Here is a 19,743-nt window from a genome sequence, read left to right on the forward strand (position 1 = left end):
CCAGATTGGCGTACACAATCATTTAACCTATAATTCGCTTACGAAAATGATCACATTCATACCATTTTATATTGCAAGTAATAAGTGCTATTTCGAAATAGACCTACAAGAGCAAAGTAGACCGGGTGACCCATGGATAACGGTATGTGTGCATTAAAATTAATTGTTATGTTAATTGTGCATAATTTTCTTTACCCACCCACCTCTATTGCAGGTGTTACCCAACTCTTGCACACCACTTTGGCCCAAAGACGATTCCGATTTAATGCTTATCGCACGCGTACTCGGTCAATGTACACCGGCTTTCAAGTACTCCGAGGCGCAATGTACGTTGCTTAAACTGCCGGGCAATAAGGTACTTACTGGCGTTTCCGAAACAAATTTCACATTAATATAAATCTCGCTTCTTTACCAATGTCTTTCAGTACGGTGGCATTAATGTTGATGTGCAAGCCACTGAAGGTGGTGTTTATATCATATTTAATGAGTTTAATCCCGGCGATGCACCCGGCTTAATCATTAATCACACGAACTTACCAATTGTGTATCAAGAGAAAGATGTTAAAGATAATGTGGTTGTGAAACCGTTAACTAAATTGCTGCACGCTTGGTCACATCCATCGGGCGAGAATAGCATTGTCTTTGACTTTGGCGAAACGATTAATGACAAGAGTAAAACTAAAGCCGAGACTGATTTGAGACGCGATCAAATCGGTGAAATGAAGTAAGTGTTGCTTGATTTTTCGTAATAACTTTTTAAAATATTTTGTTATGCTTGTAGAATCAGCGACGGTTCGACTGCTTATTGGGTTACGTTTTTGGACGGTTTGCAGCGTGTTTTGCTCTTTACTAAAGATGTTGGTATTGCTAAAAAGCTAGAAGGCAGCGGCACTATACAGAAGATAACACAGTCGGTTGAAGTACGCATCCATGGTATTGGCTTTTCATTGATAAACAATGCGATTAACACGACCATCTTGTATATGGGCATAGCAAGTTCAGGTAAGTGTACAAAATGTTGGTGTTATACCGATAAAGTTTATGTGTGTAATTTTTATTGAACTCTTGTGCGAGTGGTTGAAGAATTTAACTTAAATATTTGTGTACATATATTGTGACAAAAAAGCAGCCGAAATTGACTACTCTTAATTACTAAGCCAAATATGAACCCGATCTGTCAACCAGTTTGTCTACAGCAGCTGCTTAAATCAGTACACCGCAGTAGTGCGTTGTCATTTTTACAATCGATAAAAATATCGAACAAAGAATTTTTCTCAAATGTTATATTTCTAACCAAATTTTGTAAGCAGAATCGTTCCGAATATTGAAAAAGGCTTACGAAGATTCAAAAACACAAGCCTACGAGTGGAACAAAGTCTCAAAGACGGTCGAGAGATTGTTGAAGACATGCCTCGTACTGGACGACCTTTGAAAAGTGAAGGATATGGTGCTTGAAAATAGTCAGGCAAGTGTTAGAGGGATGGCAAGAGAGCTCGACATATCTCGCGATTCCGTTCGAATGATTTAGGTGGATATTTTGCGTTCCGATAAAAGTCTCTTTGGACATGAAGTCTCTTTGGACATGATTGATCGTGCGAATTCCAATCCCGTATTCATGGAGAGTACTATAACAAGTCAACAATCATCGGAATGGAACCCGTTATCTGTCGATAGAAGAGATAGAACAAAATTCGGAAGAAGTTCTGAAGGAACTAAAGGTCCGCACAAAAAGTTCTTATAAAAAGTGTTTCGAGGACTGACAAAATTGTTAACATAACTGTTTTACATCTAGTGGGGATTACTTTGAAGGCGATAAATTTAATTTTGATGAATAATTAAATATTTTGCGTTTTATTTACAATTTCCGGGCACTTTTTTGTCACAATATATATAATTTTTTTCTCACAAAAGTTCTCTAATAAGCATATTAAGTTTAAATTTCCAATTAATTATTACAGGTGTTATTTGGGAGCAAAAGAAGGGCGCAAAACACTTCAAGCAGATGAATATACACGAAACCGCAGAGCTTGAAGAGCAGTACCAACAGTATTTGGTGGATCGTAGTGTGAATCTGGTGAAGAAGTACTACATGGATGCCAAATACGAGGTACGACCACATACGATATACCACAATAATCAATATTAATAAAAACCGCAATTTATTTTTATTTAATTATTTCAGATCGATTTCAAACATATGATACTTAAAAAGAATAAGGAGCGTGAAATACATCGCACCTTTTATCCAGGTGTTTGGTTCAAAATGCGCACCTCACCTTATCAAATGCAGCTACACGCTAAAATCAACAAAATCCAAATTGACAATCAATTAAACGATTATATCTTCCCAGTTGTGCTGGCGCCCATACCACCACCGAAAAGTGTAGCCACGACTACCGTACTGAAGCCATTCATCGAAGTCAGTGTCGTACAATGGGTTGTGCCGAACTCCACTGTCAAACAATACAAATACGCAACAATGCTTATACAGGAGTTCCATTTCAAAGTGGATTTGATATTCCTTACGGCGCTTGCCGATATGTTTGCTAGCAAAGTGGACGATGTACAAGCGGCGAAACTCTTCAATATGAATGTCGAATCGATAGAGAAGCCGTTATCTGATCTAGTCGAAACGCATTCTGCACAGGAGCAAAAGAATTTCTATGATAATTTGCATTTGGGACCGATTAAAATACACGTCAGTTTCTCCATGGCTGGCTCAGATACCACAGCTTTGCCGGGTATACTGTCCACGTTGGTACAGGGTGTCGGCGTTACTTTAACGGATGTTAATGATGTTGTTTTCCGACTCGCTTTCTTCGAACGTGAGTATCAGTTCTTCACGCAGCAGCAGTTAACTTCGGAGATTACAACACATTATACCGGTCAAGCGTTGAAACAATTGTACGTGCTCGTTTTGGGTTTGGATGTGCTCGGCAATCCTTATGGCTTGGTTGTTGGCCTGAAGAAAGGTGTCGAAGATTTGTTCTATGAACCATTCCAGGTAAATATTCATCACATATTTTGCTATGAATTTGTTGGTAATATATGCTGTCTCCACAGGGTGCTATACAAGGACCAGGCGAATTTGCGCAGGGTCTTGCGCTCGGTGTTAAATCACTTTTCGGACATACAGTGGGAGGCGCAGCCGGTGCTGTATCGAAGTAAGTGCATTCACTGCGTGTGCGCATTGACCCATATTTTTTAAATAACAATTTTCTTTGTTTTATTCTTCCAGGATCACCGGCGCAATGGGCAAAGGTTTGGCTGCACTCACATTCGATGAAGAATATCAGAAGAAGCGTCGCCTGCACATGAATAAGAAACCACAAACATTTTCGGAAGGCATAGCACGCAGCGGCAAAAGTTTGGTTATGGTGTGTATTACATTTTATTAGTTGAAACAAAATATGTATTTTAAGCTTACTTGACTATTCCGCAGGGCTTCGTTGATGGCGTTTCGGGTGTGGTGACTAAACCCGTAGCCGGCGCGCGTGAAGAAGGTGTTGAGGGCTTCTTTAAAGGTGTTGGCAAGGGCGTCATCGGTTTTGTGGCCCAACCGACAGCCGGTGTGGTTGATTTTGCCAGCGGCAGCTTTGGTGCAGTGCGTCGTGCTGCCGAGGGCCAACATGATACAATGCGCCTTCGTGCACCGCGCTACATACATCAGGATAATGTCGTGCGACCTTATTGTCGCGCCGAGGCGGAGGGCAATCGTGTTTTCAGGTTTGTGCTCAAATATAAGTTAAAAAGTTATGCAATTAAAAATGAATATTTGTTGAATTTTCTATTACAGAGAAATTGAAAAGGGCAAATATGCTGCCACTGATGTATTCATACACTGTGAGGAGTTAGTACCAAAGCACGAGTACTTCGTCGTTTCGAATCATCGCATTATACATGCAACGAAGAATGATCTTTTCGGCACATATACAGTGAGTTGAATTGCTTAATAAAAATTTAACTAGTAGCCCTTCTTAAATTCTTACTGTTTTCAATCGTTTTTAATATGTCTTCTATCCGAAGTTTATTTTTATACCCCGAACTGTGTGTATTAAGTATGCCACGAAATTTGTGATAGCCAGAAAGAGAGGTCGGAAATATGTATTATTGGCCGAGTCGATTTATAAATGTCCGTCTGTTTATCTGTCCGTTAAAGTATACGGGAACTAGTAACTCAGTTTTTGAGATATCGATCTGAAATTTTGCACACGTCATAGTCGCCCCAAGAAGTTGTTCATTTGTTGGGACCGCCGATATCGGACCATTATAGCATATAGGTGCCATACAAACTTATCGATAAAAATCAATTTCTTGTATGGAAAACTTTTTTATTTGAAAAGATATCTTTATGAAAATTCGGCATGAATCAATATGGAAGGCAGCGTCACAACTTCCGAACAAATTCCTCCGATCGGACTAGTATAGCATATAGCTGCCATACAAACTGATCGATAAAAATCAAGTTCTCTGGAAAAAATTTTAGTTTGACGAAATATCTTCAAGAAATTTGGCATGAATTAATGATTAAAGCAGTGCCACAACTTCCGATAAAATTCTTCAGATCGGACTACTAAAGCATATAGTTGTCATACAAACTGTTCCATAAAAACAAGTTACTATATGGAAAACTTTTTCATTTGACAACATATCTTCAAGAATTTTTGGCATGAAATAATATCCAAGGCAACGCCACAACCTCCGATTAAATTTTTCAGATCGACATTATTATCCAAGGCTACGCCACAATCTCTACTCTCTGAGATACATATCTTTATATACTCTTTAACAGGTTTTTTTTGTTTGTTATTATTTTTTAATATCATTATTTATATTGCTTCGCTTTGACTTCCAGGTCCAATGGAAATACCGCCTTGAAAACATCGACGTCTTTACGCCCACAGACAAGGGACTGGAAATCAGACTGAAAAAACAAAACAAAAAAGTAATGGGCATGTTTTCAACTAACGAAGTGGTTCGCAAACAAATCACCATAAAGGATTCAAAACGTCGTGATCATTTAATTGAAATACTGGAATCTCAACACAAGAAAGTGTAACCTTTTCTTCCGCTTAATATGCGTCATGTGCGGCAGCCTTAGATGCTCATCGTCATCATCATACTCACAACATAAATGTTTCAAAAATCAATGGCTGCAAGCTACATAAGCAAGTTGAAGCGCTTTTAAGCTGCAAACGCAACACAAACGACATAAATTCAACATCGATTGAGTGCGCACCGAAAAATGTTTACTAAAACAAGCAGAAATAAACAGAATTATGAGAATTGATATTTTAAAATACTAAAGATAAGCATATTGCTGTTTTATAAAAATCAAGCACTATGTACTTTTAATCACTAACTTATAAGCTTTTCTAACGTGGATACGCATTTCTTTGATTATATCTTTTGAAATTTATTTTCTTTAGATTTATATTTTGAAATTTTTTTTTAAATATTTTTATTTCTTTTAATTTTGTAAAAAATTTTTCTTATATTCCGATACTGTTACGTATAATATTGTACACGCTCTTTCGTACACTTGTACACCACCACAGCGCCGGGTATTTTGTTTTTTTGTAGGGGAGTCGTTTGTACCGAACCTTAATGAAATGTTTTCCGTCTTTTATCGTTTTACATCACGAGACTACCTCGTTGTTACTGCTAAAGCAAGAAAGCAAACAATAATTTTCCTCTGAATTACTACTATTACTTTTTTATACATACTGAATACTTCACAAAAATATATAATGTACCTAAATACATATATACATAGTACATATATTCAATGAAATAGTTAGCATAAATCACATACATAGTTTTGTTACTAAAAATTCAATGAATAAATACAAACGATATTATTGTTGTTGTAGTTACATTTTTACGTTGAACTTTTTTATAATTGTTAGCAATCATAGTGAGAAGAAAACTGAAAGTGTCACATATGTAGCATGAAAAGAGTGAGCCTTTTTCCATGGCACCTTTCATCGATTTCCGAAGGCATACATAATAAAAAAAAGAAAACATTTAAATAACGTTTCATGAATACTATATATCTATTTTACACCAAAGTATTGCGCTTTTTGGCCGTATGTCTGATCATTTTTGTTTGGTATTCTGGCCTTCAAAGGAAACTCTGTTTTGCTGCGATAGTTGAATAAACAACACAATAATGCATACAATAAATTCACAATATACACTTATAAATGTATTATGTTAATATACATACGATTTTTACACACATATATATATAAAATATATATTTACAATCATATAAATGTTATCTGAAATAAATGTGCGAAAATATTGAAAATAATTAAGTACGGTGGTGTTTTTGTAGAATGAAGGGAGCTTAATACTACTATGAGACAAGACTTTGTTCGTAATTTTAAAATTCTTAATTTATTTCCAACCTATGCCGTTCAACTCAAAGTAATCATCCCTGACCCCAATACACCAGTGCCACACCTTTTTCCAATCATCGAAACAGTTGCTAAAGTAAATTTTTGGAATAGCCTTCAAGGCGCGTAGTGATTTAATGTCTTCAATTGACTCAAAATGGCTTCCACGGAGCGGTTGTTTGAGTTTTCTGAGTAGCCACAAGTCACACGGAGCTAAATCCGGCAACTACGGTGGTTGCGGCTCGAAATTGGTTGAAAATTTGGCGAAAAACTCACGAAGAATCAATGCATAATGCGACGGTGCATTATTGTCGTGCAAAAACCAAGAGTTTTCGGCCCATAACTCTGGCCACTTTTTACGGATAGCCTCTCACAAACGACGCACAACACCCAAATCGTTTTCCTTGTTGACAGTTTAGACGGTCGGAAGGAATTCGCAATGCACTACACCTCGATAATCGAAGAAAACTCAACATAACCTTGATTTGTGAGCTGCTTTGACGTTGAGTTTTCGGCTTCTTCTTACCTTTGCCACGATATTCAGTCGATTGTTAACCTGTTTCTGTGTCGTAAGCATAGATCCAATACTCATTGCCAGTAATAATACGTTTCATGTCATTCTGGTAGTCGGAAAGCATTACCGTTAAACGTCGATTTTCAGTCAATCTCAAGCCTTCAGCAGATTTCTCAGTTGTTAATAAAACATTTCGTAAATTTTTTGTTCTAACCAGCTTATTTCGAAATGTCAAAATTAAGTCTGATAACAAAAGTTTCGAATTCACATGAATTCAGTGAAAGCAAATTATGTGTATTCGTAGCGGAAATTCGTATTCGTAGCTTTACTACGATGAAATGGGTAACTTGATATTTCGAATTCCATTAATTCGTTCAGAGTTGACATTCGCTTTTTGCGAACTTTAAGAGCGACTTTTGATACTTCATCTAGTCACTTGAAATACGAAACTCGTAGATATCTAAAATGAGTTCTAGATAATGCTGGACAGAAGTATAAGAGGTGTTCTAGCGTCTTACCTCCATGCACTTTCGCAAGTATCATCGTTACTTATTACCATACTGCTCGTATGCGATAGTAGTAAGTGCAGTTCCTTACAGACCGTGTGAGTAAAAAGCATACATGTTTTCCTTCGAGCCTCTTGCACATGACTTGGAGGTTTTGCATGTCCATAAGTCATTCCATCTCGCAGTAATCTGTCTGTCAGCCCTTTTGGAAATTTCATTGCAAATTGTTTTTAGTGATTTGTTTCAAGAGGCAAACGTATGCCACGTTAGTAGTCTAATCAAGTATTTCCTTTCCCGGAAATCCCTTGTGGCCTACATATATCTACTACTGCCTATCTGCTTCTAAGGACAATCCCTGTTTTAATTGCCGCCTGGTCTAGCCGCCTGGCTATCGAATTTTGATAAAATATAAATCTTCTTTATGTTTGTTTCCTGCGTTGTTAGCTATTACAGCTATCCTAGATCTCAAAGACTTCCGCTTGGAAGATACTGCATTATTTCGGAAGCCTAAAGGATCGTCTGATATTTCGCTCCGAGCAATCGACACACCATTAGCCATTTTTATCCGTCTGTATAAACGTAATAAGTTCCGCAGGCGAGTCACGTGCTCCTGCGCTAACTTACTTAGTCAGACTTGAAACCTGAGGGTATCTATTTTATAAACCAACCCCCATTTATTGAGCTATGCTAGAAGATCGTTTCGGAGAATTTACATAACGCCACCAATCCTGCAGCTGGATTGGCTGCAGAGCTTTCCACTGCAATGTAGGTTGAGTAGCTTTCCCAGTAAATCCGTTAGAGTGGTTTTTAGCGCTCTCTTTATGCGGAGAAAAGCGAGTCGCTGTATCCACTCCAGCGATTTTCTCTAAAGGATTTTGTTGACAGCGGTTCGCCACACCAAAGCACCGTACAACATGTGTATTACCATTGCATGATTACTTTAAGCATCTTCTTTCATATCTATAGGGCACCATTGGATTTTATCACTCCATTGAGTTTCGACATCAGTTGGCTATCCAAAACTTTTTCCAGCTATATGGGGTACTCATTAATTGCTAACTTAACTGCGTTAAGCCTCTGGGGTTTCCATGTCAGGAAAGTACTTTGTCAAATCAAATATTTTCTATACAGAGACTTGAGTTTGATCGATCAGCTATATCCTAAAGTATTCGTTTATCGGCGGTTTCAACAAATGGGCAGCTTCTTGAGGAGAAAAAGATATGTCCAAAGTTTCTGATCGATCTCTAAAAATCTGTGGAACTAGTTCTCGTATATAAAGACGAATAAAGACATGGACGTGGCTTAACCGGCTCAGCTCATCACGCTGGTCATTTATGGATATAGTACATATGTATATTATTTATGGGATCTGGGCAAACTTAAAATATCTCGTTAAAGGTATAACAAGTTATCTTAATAACAAAAAAATCGTTTACTAGATAATGTTGCTTTGAGACTACAAATTAACTTTAAAATTGATACGTTCGATGGTTCCGTGTACCATTGTAGCCTGATTTAAAAAGTTCAGAGTCATATGCTGACTGTGCGGGAAGCTTCGGTACTACAGCGTAGGGTTTGGGAGTTTTGTTCACTATTCTGTCAATTTAAGTCTACTTTAAGTCAAAAAAAATTAAACTTTTTGAAAATTTTAGATTGGCCTAAAGCTTAATAAAACCAGATACGTTTATTTTAATAATTTTGAATTCAAAAATGTATATAATAGGTTTAAAAACTTCAAAATACAAAAGCCACTATTAGTTCTTTATATTGTGTTGGTCTAAAATCAAAATCAGTCATACATGCAATCCAATAATTTATTTTAGAGGCAAACTTAGACCATCAATGGTTAAAGGAAACACCAAGGAGTTTTATATTAATACTAACAAAAATTATTTATTCCAAACAGTTCTTTAATAAAATAATGAATACTTTTACGCTTGAAACTTTTACAAGAGCGCTTACATAACTAAATATTATCAAAAGAGAGTCATTAATTATTTGAGTGCCTATCACACGATGCACCAACTAGCGTCGCTCTTACACGGTAACGTTTTTTCCGATTTAATACTGGCAACGCTGTGCTATATTTTCTTTAAGAAACTGCTCGGTGGCGTTGTCACAGTCATTATGGGCTCATAATTATTACAATCTTTGTCGCAGAAGGAACTCAGTGAGGCCACAGCACTGCCCGCCAACGTCTCCATTGTGAGCATGCCCATGTGTGCGCTCGTCTCAAACTCTTTGATTATCAGATCGACTTTGCTCTTCATGGTGCTGTCGACACCGGCGCTGCAACTCGAAAAGGTGTTCTTCAGTATCGGTGATGAGGGATTACTGCTATTAGTGTGTAAGCCATCATTGCCACCACCACCACCACCACCATCGACAGCATCATGCGAATCGAGGCTTTGTAGTAGATTTTCCTTTTCACTTTGTTTACACTTGGCCGGCGAGGATGGCGCCGAACTCGACGAGCTTGTGCTGCGACCCGAAGATGTTGTCTTGTTCATGCGATTGAAAAACCATTTATCAAAGCATTTCACACCCACACGATCGTTAACACTAACAGTGTTGTTGCTGCTGTTGTTGTTGTTGTTGCTCGGACTGCCATGCACGCTGTTGTTACTCTTCTGTGGACTGACATTTGGTGTAGTGGACTTGCGTTGTTTCTTGTTCTCCTTCACTGTGTTCGGTGAGGTTGGTGTTAACGCCAAAGCTTCCACATCGCTGGCACTGCTGCCGGAGTAAGTTTTTATGAGCGCCTTTTTTAAGCGTTCCGGCGTTGGACCTCCGGACAGCTGACTAGACAACTTGCTATGCACATCCTTGACAATTGATTGAAACTCGAGTTTCTCGGTGTTGGGTACGCTGTTTTCGTTTAAATTCAATAGTTCGGCGGTTTCCAACTCCGATTGACTTGTGTCAGCCGATTTAACAGGTTGCGGTGGATATTTGGGTATGTCGTATTCCAGTTCATTGATCAAGTCAACTGTGGCTGTTGCATCCTTCTTGCTTGGTAAATTAGGTTTAGGCTTGTTCGATGTTTTTTCTGTTTGAAAGAGCGGTGAGGGTTCTTCGTAAATGCAATCGTGCGTTGGCGCATTGTTTATGTGACTCATAAATGTCATTTTCTTGGCCATAGGCGGTGTTGGCAGTTTTCTTGTATTCCTTATCAAACTGGCCGGCGATGTGTCTCCACGTATGGCCGCTTCGACGGCGATAATCCATTCTTTGGCATCCACCTCACTATTGGCTTGGAAGAGAAATTTCTTATTGGGATCGGCTGTTGTAATTTGAAAACACACTTCACGTCGCTTGCCCTCGCCATAGTGTTCGATTTCGACGCCGTTGTGCTTTAAATACAATGTTATCGTTGGATGTGCTGACGTGGGTCCGTCGGCATAGCACAGCAGCCAATCGTCAAGCACACCGCAGTAGTATTTTTTACACTGATCGAAGAACAGACGTTTCTCGACGCGTTGCAACTGTCCAAATTTGGTGGCGTGCTGAATGGAAAGATGTCCGGCTGGTAAATCCATATATGGACAATCAATGGCCTGCATGGGTTCGAGCTCTGGTGTTATTGCCTTTTGCATTTCGTCTCTGTCATGGCTGGAAACTTGGCATATATCGTAGTTTTGGGAGCTGTTATCATCTTCATTCGCATCGCTATCCTCCTCATCTACGTCAACATCCTCATCACTGTACGCTTTACTGTTGGTTTTGTTGCCAACTCGCCCCGAACAACGAAACGTTTTATCGCTTTTCATGTCACTATTCCACTCATCATACCAACTGTTTGCTAAAATATGCAATTGAAAAGAAAAAATGAAATTAAGTTTTAATTGAATGCTATTTTACATTAATTAACTCATGGCTGTTTGTATTGTATTTGTAGTGGTGGGCAGCGCCCAGAGGTCAAGCATTTAGTACTTACATTTTTTGCCACTCGTTCTGCCGCCACCGCCTCCGCTCATATCCAAGTAGGATGCGTCTTCATGCGATCGCTCTGTCTGCTTCGTAATGTTCTTTGTTGCATTATTGCCTTGCTTGCTCGCTGTTGTGTGTCTTGTGTGCGCTTGCATTGACGGGTCATTGACCCTATTAGCTCCATTGATTCCATCATAAACTTCGTTTGACTCCATTTTACCATTGACAATAATGGACTTATTGTTATTGAGCGTTGTTGCATTGGCATCTTTCAGCGCGTAGTTCGCTAGGAGCATCTCACAGCGTATCAAGAGTTTGAGCGTCGCATCTGCCTCAGTTACATGAAACATATTCGAGGTATTCTCATAGTCGGATGTCTCGAGTGAGGCGCGGAAATGTTCGCGTACATCTGAAATTTGTTGGAAAGCGAAATTTTTGTAATTTACTAAACTGCAGATTTAATTTTTTATTTTCATTTCAAGAAAAGTGCTGTAGAGTCGCATGGAATATATGGTGATCATGCTAATTTAGAAGCAAATCTTGGGTTAAGGGGACAATGCTCAGTGTTTGGTAGGATCAGGGTGTGGTATATCATGAGCTTCTATCTGGTGAAACTGTTCATACTAATCGCTACAGACAACAAATGGCCAATTTGAACCATGCATTGATCGAAAAACGACCAAAATGGTCCAGATGACACGGCAAAGTAATTTGGTTACACGCCAATTCACCTGCTCACAAAGCAAAATCGGTTAAGGATACAATCAAAGTTCTTGGTGCTACCCCAAGTTAGTACTTCACACTAACCACTTTAGTACTTCATACTACTGGACCATTTATTAAAGGTGGGTGGTATCAAACTCATCGTCCCATTTTAAAATCGGTTCTTGAGAAGCTCCTTTGTGCCATGTTCGGTGTAAAATTTCAAATATCTCTGACGCATTTATTGGGTTATTGCTTTTTATCTTGCAGCAGTTTTCAACATAACTGTTATATCGGAAATGGGCGGAGTTATAGACCAATTTAACCAGTGCCGAAAAGATTTGTAGCTGGCAAATGTTGTTTTCGAGTTACAACCGCTATGTTGAAAGCCACAAGTACGATAACTCAATGAATAAATGACCACAAGCATTATATTTCACAATCATGATGGTAGGAAAGGACTTTATAGGAGTATATATAAAAATTGGACATTGGGCGTGACTCTGCCCACCTTTATATGAAATCCTATAGCTTAGGAACTACTTGGCCGATTTCAAAAAACTTTGGTATGTGAGTTTATTGAGACATTTCTAGCGTATACAGCGAAAATCGGATGACAACCACCTCTACTTTCCACATAAACAAATTTCAAGCTCCTTCCGACTTCACTTTAAAGAAATCAAACATCAATGAATTTATCCCAATAAAAGTTTGAACAAATAATGCGCTGAAGGTATTTCATCTTACGATCAAAAATTGTCGAAATCGGACTATACATTTTCAAGGACCCAGACACCAGATAAATGAACCCCAATGTGTATGACTAATTTGTACCGAACATATCGGTCAATCTGTGAGGTCTAGTATTGAAATCTTACAAGTTGCGAGAGTATAAAATGTTCGGTTATACCCGAACTTAGCCTTCCTTAATTGTTTCTGCTTGTTTTGGATATATATACATATCTCTGAACAATGAACTTGCAGTCTTTGCATTATATGAAAAATCGAATATTGGCGCACCAAAAATCATCTAACTTTTCAGCCAAATTCTAAATTACTTTTTAAAGTCTGCTATTTTGTTAAATCGAAATTTTTTTAACAATCCTCGGGCATTGCCATAGTTCAGCTGGCTAGGTCAAATCCTTCGAATGAATGAAAACAGCCCAGCCCTGAAAGTATTCGACACAATACCCATCAGGGGAAGCAGAGTATGAGGAAGACCTCCACTCCGTTCGAAAGACCAGGTGGAGAAGGATCTGGCTACACTTGGAATTTCCGATTGGCGCCAAAAAGTGAGGCACAGTGAGAGCCGTAATCATTGCAGCAATTTACTTAGTAACTGGGGTTAAAAATTATATTTTTTGTTTTAGAATTTTGTTTTTTTTTTGTATACTCATTAATTAGACAGCTTTACAAAAACAATTTTTTTTGGTTATTTTGATATTTTAGCAAATTTTGATGCTTTAAAGTGCCCTGTTTGCCCTGTTTACGATCTTCTTCATGAAAACATTGAATGTGCTCTTGTTTATAAGATAATTACATATAACATATTTTAATAAATATCGGTTTGTTGGTAATAAAAATTTAGTTTCCAGTCGTTTAGGGTTCATCATCACGTGATCCTTAATCTCAGGCTCCTTACCGAAAATGTGCGGAAAATTTTGTAGAAAGTTTTAAAGGTTTCTCAAAATGAACTCAGTCACTTAATACGTGATCAAGTTAGGAAAAATAAAAAAAAAAATTGTCACAGGATAGGATATTGTTTTGGTGACATTGGCAAAAAATTTCCGAATTCATTGTGGAAAAGTTGAAAGGTGGAGTATTTGTTGGTTATCAAATGCGGCAATTAAAGAAATTATGAAGAAATTGCACAAAATCTGCTGACAAACAGACTCCAGGAGCACATTTGAGTATCAACTTAGACACATTTGAGCATAAACTTAGACAGACTATTTCCGTAACAAACTGGATGAATTTTCGAATTATTTGGGATATTATGGTGAGCAACAGGGAGAGCGGTTCAACCAGGATCTAAATGTGATGGAAGAGAGGTATCAATGTTGATTGGATCGTCATCTGACGGCGGATTACTTCTTGAAAAGAAAAAAAAAGTCGATTGGAAAATTCTAAAAGAAAAGGTCATAAAAGGCGTTGCATTGAAATATAGCATATGTATGTATGTATATTTTCGACATTTGTCACTATGTTTATATCGTTAACTTCCTTATTTTTTAAAACAAAACTGGCATTACAAAGATTTCAGTAAAATTTTACAAAACAATTGATAATTTCATGAAATGTGGGCACAAATATATCCAAAATCAATCTTACTAGGTATCTAGGGCAACAATATCACTGTAGACCAGTGTTATGTATACCTGTAAATACTTATATCCTCAAAAGTCTAAAACGTTGTAAGCAGAAGTTTTCATTATAAAAAACTCTCTAGAATCACACTTGGTGTGCCCTTAAAGGTAAATCATAACGGTATGCAAGAGTTGTATTAACGGAACAACCTAATTATGAAGCAGTACTTTGACTATGTTTGATCTTCAAGTCTAGATTTTAGTGTGACTCACCAGCCCTGAGCATTACAAACGGTCAACTTGCTGCTTGTAAAAAAATATTTTTCTTGCCGCCGTTCACATACCGTTAATTTACAATAAAGATAATAGAGACAGAGATAAGCACAGTATATCATTTTAGTTAAAGCGGGCGAAAACAATCTCAGCGGAAAGCGATTTAGAGCCACATGCACCCTAATAAACGAAGTAATTGTGAGCGGAACTATAAATCGCAATTAAAAGCGCTAAAGCGCAAGTTAATGATGTAATGAGATTTGTTTTTTGTTTTTGTTTTTGGAAAACAGTTGAGCAACTAACCCCTTGGTCCCAGCTAAGCAGCAGCATAAACTGTCAAACGAACTAAGCTTTTTTGGAGCAAAAGTCAAATAACGTTAGTTTAATGAAAGGTGTGTGTGTGTATGTATATATTGAAGCTAAGTATGTTTGTAGAAAAGAAATTTAAGCTATTAAAATGAAATTAAAGTTACAAAATAAAGTAAAATCGTGATTGTTGTAATATGAATTACCTTACCCTTAAATTTATTAGATTTTTTTCAGTTTTTCTTATAAAAATATGTACACACTTTTCAAAATTTCTCCCGTATAACGGGTGATCCAAGTAGAGATACTTTTTCCGATAGCCTTTTTTTGACAGATCACGCGCGAGTCGTGTCAAGCTGTCATGCTATTTTTTGTTCAGTATTTCAGCATTTATTATTGGATAATATTCGACCGGTCTAAGTTCAGCGCGTAGTGAAGAAAAAATAGCAGCCGTAGCTGAAAGTGTACACGAAGACCGTGGAGAGTCGATTGGTGCCGTTCGCAGCAACTCGAACTGACTTATAAAACGTCGAGATCTTAAATTGAAAGCGAAGAAAATACAGTTTTTGCAAAAACTGGAGCCGCCCGACCTTTCCAAGCTACATCGCTTCGCTCTATGGGCTCTTGAAAAGTTCCAAGAAAATCCGATGTTTTCGAGCCAAATTTTGTTCAGCGTTGAGGCCCATTTTTGGCTCAATGGGTATGTAAACAAGCAAAATTTCCGCATTTGGGACGAAGAGCAACCTGAAGGGATTCAAGAGCTGTCATTTCCTTCAGTAAAAAAAAAACCTTTTGGTGTGGTTTGTGAGCCAGTGGAATCATCGGTCCATTTTTCTTCAAAAATGATGCCGGTGAGAACGTAACCGTCAATAGCGACCGTTATAACGCCACGATAACCGACTATTTGATGCCTGAAAATGAAGCTCGTGATCTTGGCGATATTTGGTTTCAAAATCGCATCAATCAATTGATTCTTTGAGAGAATACTTTGGTGAGCAGATAATTTCACGTTCTGGTCTATTTCCTGTGGGGATATGTAAAATTGAAAGTCTGTACGGACAATCCCGCTTCGATTCAGATCTTGGAGCAAAACATCACGCGTGTCATGTGCCAGTTACCAGTCAAAATGCTCGAACGAGTCATCGAAAATTGGACTGAACGGATGGACTATCTCAGACGTAGTCGTTGCCAACATTCAAAAAACAAAAAAAAAAAAACAAATGCCAAAGAACGTTCTTTCGAATAATAATAAACATTCCCATTATATTTGAAGTTTTTTTTCTTTAAATACATATAAGGAACCTCAAAACGAATCACCCTTTACTCATGTAGTATGCCCTGGCAAACTCCACCAACAGACTAATTCAATGATTAACCAAAGCCAAGTGAAAGAGTTTAATGAGGCCCTCGAGCACTGTGACTATTAAACTGTACTTAAATATATATGAGTATGTACTATGTGTAAGCATATAAACATACATATACATGCATCTCTGTGTCGGTATGTACATAGTATGTTAGCCAATATTATGAACCCCTCAGTCAACGATTGTGCTCTGAAATTTAAATGACTTTGTAAAAAGCATAATAAAAACCTGGCGAGTTGCTAAACGATGATGAATTCATAAAAATTGCGAATGTGTTAATGTTGCGACATGAAAAGTAAAAGCCGGCAGAATAACGGTAACAGCGTTTAACCAAAGAAAAGCTGAAAAATTATGAAAATAAAAAAAGCATTAAAAATATATTATAGCGGCGCACTACTAACTATTAACCTCAGACCAAAGACAATACACAACGGCGCAACAAGACAACAACAACAACTGTAACATTTGCAGCCACAAAAATGAAACGCGCGAATGAATAATGTATTACAAAAGCAAAGAAAATAACAAAAAGAATAAAGCTGAGAAGACAGAAACCGCAAGCGCTGTTACAAATCGAGCTGTTGTGGCAAAAATAAAATAAAAATTTAAAGAAAAAATCACACAAAATAAAATAGCGACTACTGCGAGGCACTAAACAAACAACAAACAAGTTGAAAAGCTGAGGAAGTCAACAATTGCAGCAAGTTACCTGTATATACATATGTACATATACATATATCTTGTAGCATATACATATATGTATTTATGTACTTATGTGTTTAAGTGAGTCAAACCAAATTACAAGAAGTTTATTAGCTTACTACGTAAGTCAGTGCGAGCGGCTACTTAGAAGCAAACAGATCTACTGACTTTGTAAGTATATGCATGTGAGTAAAGGTTCTTTTCAATATTCCGAGGTCTCAATTTAGCTGACGCCGAAGAGGCGTGTCTAATATTATAGCATTTTATACAATTTTGGCGTATTTATAAAACCTGCTAACAATACTTATAATATTTGTATGTATCATTAGGTAAGTCAGTGTTGGAGTTTTAATATTGTCCATAGCAAAGTGTGTGAACTGATGTAGAAAGTCTTGTTCTGCAATAAGTAGGTTGCCAGGTAATTTGCAACAAACAAGCGTCCGGTGATTTGTGGCTTCGCGCCACATATTTTCATAATTTTGCGAAAACGTGTAAGTTTTGGAGCATATTGTACATGCATACACATGTATACTTAAGTTATATGTATGTGCATACATATGTACATGTATGTATTTATGTATGCAAAGAAAGTTTAAGTTCAAGAAAATTTAATTAGCATTATTTTCGGCTGTCGGCGCGTTGGAAATTCTGGCGGGTACCCAGTTAAAATTATATAAAAAAAATGTCTAACAATAGTCTACATTTAACGGACAACATTTAGCTTTGCAGTTTACTTTCAACATCAGAAAATACTATCATAATAACTGACAAGGCATGAAAGAGGAACTCGGACAAATATCTCGTATAAGTTGCCATCAGGTTTCTTTGACCTTAAAAATGATTGCTTCTTAGAGCTGTAACCTTATTTCCTGTTATGGTCGAAACTAGCGTTAGGAGTAAATTTCAAAGTATAGTGGCCCTATGTGGCCCTACAGGGGCTCCTGTTACTCTAACTGTCCTGAATTACTTTTATAAAGTCTTGACTAAGAAATAGATCCGAAGAAAGTTTCCATTACAATTCAAACCAACAAGTTTTCTTGGATCTTGGAAAAGTGAGAAAACTCTATGAGTGTAATAGCCAGGAACCGTCATTTTAAGATCCCAAAACCTCTATTAGCGAGAAACAGAAACATCTGTAAGAGAGTGTCGTTTTTTCCTCATAGACCTTCGTGAGACTGCTACTTACCTATACGAGTACCTCTATAAGCGATAGTCGAGCTTTATTCGTTTATGTATATTATTTGGGAGCAACAATAGCTACAATAAAAATACATATATACATAACACATATACACACTTTTAAAAATATATACATATGTACATAATATGTGATGTGCATATTTTGCACATAATTTTATCATATTAAATATTTACTACATTCGTACTTGTTGTGATTTTTTATTGCTGCGTACCTCTACAAGAGAGAAACGCTACCCATGTACCCATTAGCGAAAAACTCGGGTTAGTGAGAAACCTCTATAAGCGAGAATGAGATTGTGCTCGCTTGAACTCTTATCCAGGTTTGACTGTATATATGAAAGAAAGTCGTGTTAGTAACTTTATTATTATAACTCAAGAACGGCTGCACCGCTTTGGCTGAATATTAGTGGGGAGGTAGCTTAGTCAGCTATTTTTTATATACAACTCAAAATGGCAAGGACGCCAACGCATTCATAACAAATCAAAGGTGACATCTAACATAAAAAATATCGGAACAACTGCAGTGTTGATAAAAAGATCTATTATAATTTGAGATATACAGAATTATTTTCGAAGCATTGGACAGAGCAGTGCAATATTTAAACGGAAACGATGAAATATATGCCTACAATTTCAAACTGATCCTTCCTTAAAAATAATACAATTGCTAAACATCGGAAATGGTAGAATAGAACTGTAACCAGATACGCAGTGCAATGAATCATAACTGGCTTAGTAATCAGTCGATGAATATTATACCACGTGAATCTCAAAAGACTGATGCCATAACCTTGCCAGCCGACTTTTTCGTCTTTCCACACTTGAGAACCGGTTCATTATGAGCAGTCCACTAGGCTGACTGTCAATTGAACTCCAGCAAAAAATCGTTTTATTACGTTTAAAGATCACTCAAACACTCTTCAGAATCAGCAATTCGTTGTTTTTGTGGATTATGAATTTGAACGGCAATCACTTTGCACAGAGCTTTCGCCTCTTTAGAGTGTCCACTGCCTTCAATGTCCTCGGTGCTCTTTTCGCCTCTTTCCAACTTATCAAATCTATTTTCAACGGTTAATTTCTCTGGCGCAGAGCCCAAATTCAACAGTATTTTTCATTAACATACGATTTTCCTTTTGAACGAACACAAGTTGTTTCACCCAAAAGGCTATATCTCAATAACTAACAGTTTCTTAGTTGCTAAATTTATATATGTACGTATCTTTCAAAGGTGGGTGACTAGAAATCATATAGATGATATTAGTAGTACCATCTATGTATTAGCTACAGTAAAGTGTGGACGGGTCCTCTAGCAGCTCAATAAGTTTTAAAATTTTGGTAATGAAAACGGAAATAGTGTGGACCATATATCTCTCTCTCTCTCTATTCATAATTAAATTAACAGAGGTTGTGAGATTGGAAAACTTTTTTGAGAAATTAATACATTTACAACGTGTAATAAAGTTATTATACTTACTTTACTCTTATTTGATATTTGAAGTTATCTTATGTCATTGTTTGCTGTAGAACACAACTGAA

At 37.3% G+C, this 19,743-nt stretch overlaps 2 protein-coding genes across 4 annotated transcripts in view; one reads left to right on the plus strand and one right to left on the minus strand.

Moving 5' to 3' along the window:
- LOC126756024 (intermembrane lipid transfer protein Vps13) overlaps positions 1-6,320 on the plus strand; it is a 30,575-nt gene extending 24,255 nt beyond the window's left edge. Inside the window, exons 26-36 of the mRNA XM_050468814.1 lie at positions 5-142; positions 215-355; positions 426-724; positions 782-1,002; positions 1,959-2,107; positions 2,183-3,004; positions 3,064-3,164; positions 3,239-3,377; positions 3,443-3,726; positions 3,797-3,935; positions 4,856-6,320. Of these exons, the coding sequence (XP_050324771.1) occupies positions 5-142; positions 215-355; positions 426-724; positions 782-1,002; positions 1,959-2,107; positions 2,183-3,004; positions 3,064-3,164; positions 3,239-3,377; positions 3,443-3,726; positions 3,797-3,935; positions 4,856-5,059 (2,637 nt within the window). The 3' untranslated portion in view covers positions 5,060-6,320. The remainder of the gene's footprint in view (positions 1-4; positions 143-214; positions 356-425; positions 725-781; positions 1,003-1,958; positions 2,108-2,182; positions 3,005-3,063; positions 3,165-3,238; positions 3,378-3,442; positions 3,727-3,796; positions 3,936-4,855) is intronic.
- A 2,967-nt stretch (positions 6,321-9,287) lies between these two features.
- LOC126756026 (uncharacterized) overlaps positions 9,288-19,743 on the minus strand; it is a 41,211-nt gene continuing 30,755 nt past the window's right edge. For all 3 annotated transcript variants that reach the window (XM_050468819.1, XM_050468818.1, XM_050468817.1), the window contains 2 exons: positions 11,359-11,760; positions 9,288-11,223 (listed from right to left, as the gene is read on the minus strand). In XM_050468819.1, coding sequence (XP_050324776.1) covers positions 9,503-11,223; positions 11,359-11,701 — 2,064 coding nt within the window. In that variant the 5' untranslated portion in view covers positions 11,702-11,760 and the 3' untranslated portion in view covers positions 9,288-9,502. The remainder of the gene's footprint in view (positions 11,224-11,358; positions 11,761-19,743) is intronic.

The sequence above is a fragment of the Bactrocera neohumeralis genome, chromosome 4 (assembly GCF_024586455.1).
Source record: "Bactrocera neohumeralis isolate Rockhampton chromosome 4, APGP_CSIRO_Bneo_wtdbg2-racon-allhic-juicebox.fasta_v2, whole genome shotgun sequence".
NCBI classification, from domain to species: domain Eukaryota; kingdom Metazoa; phylum Arthropoda; class Insecta; order Diptera; family Tephritidae; genus Bactrocera; species Bactrocera neohumeralis.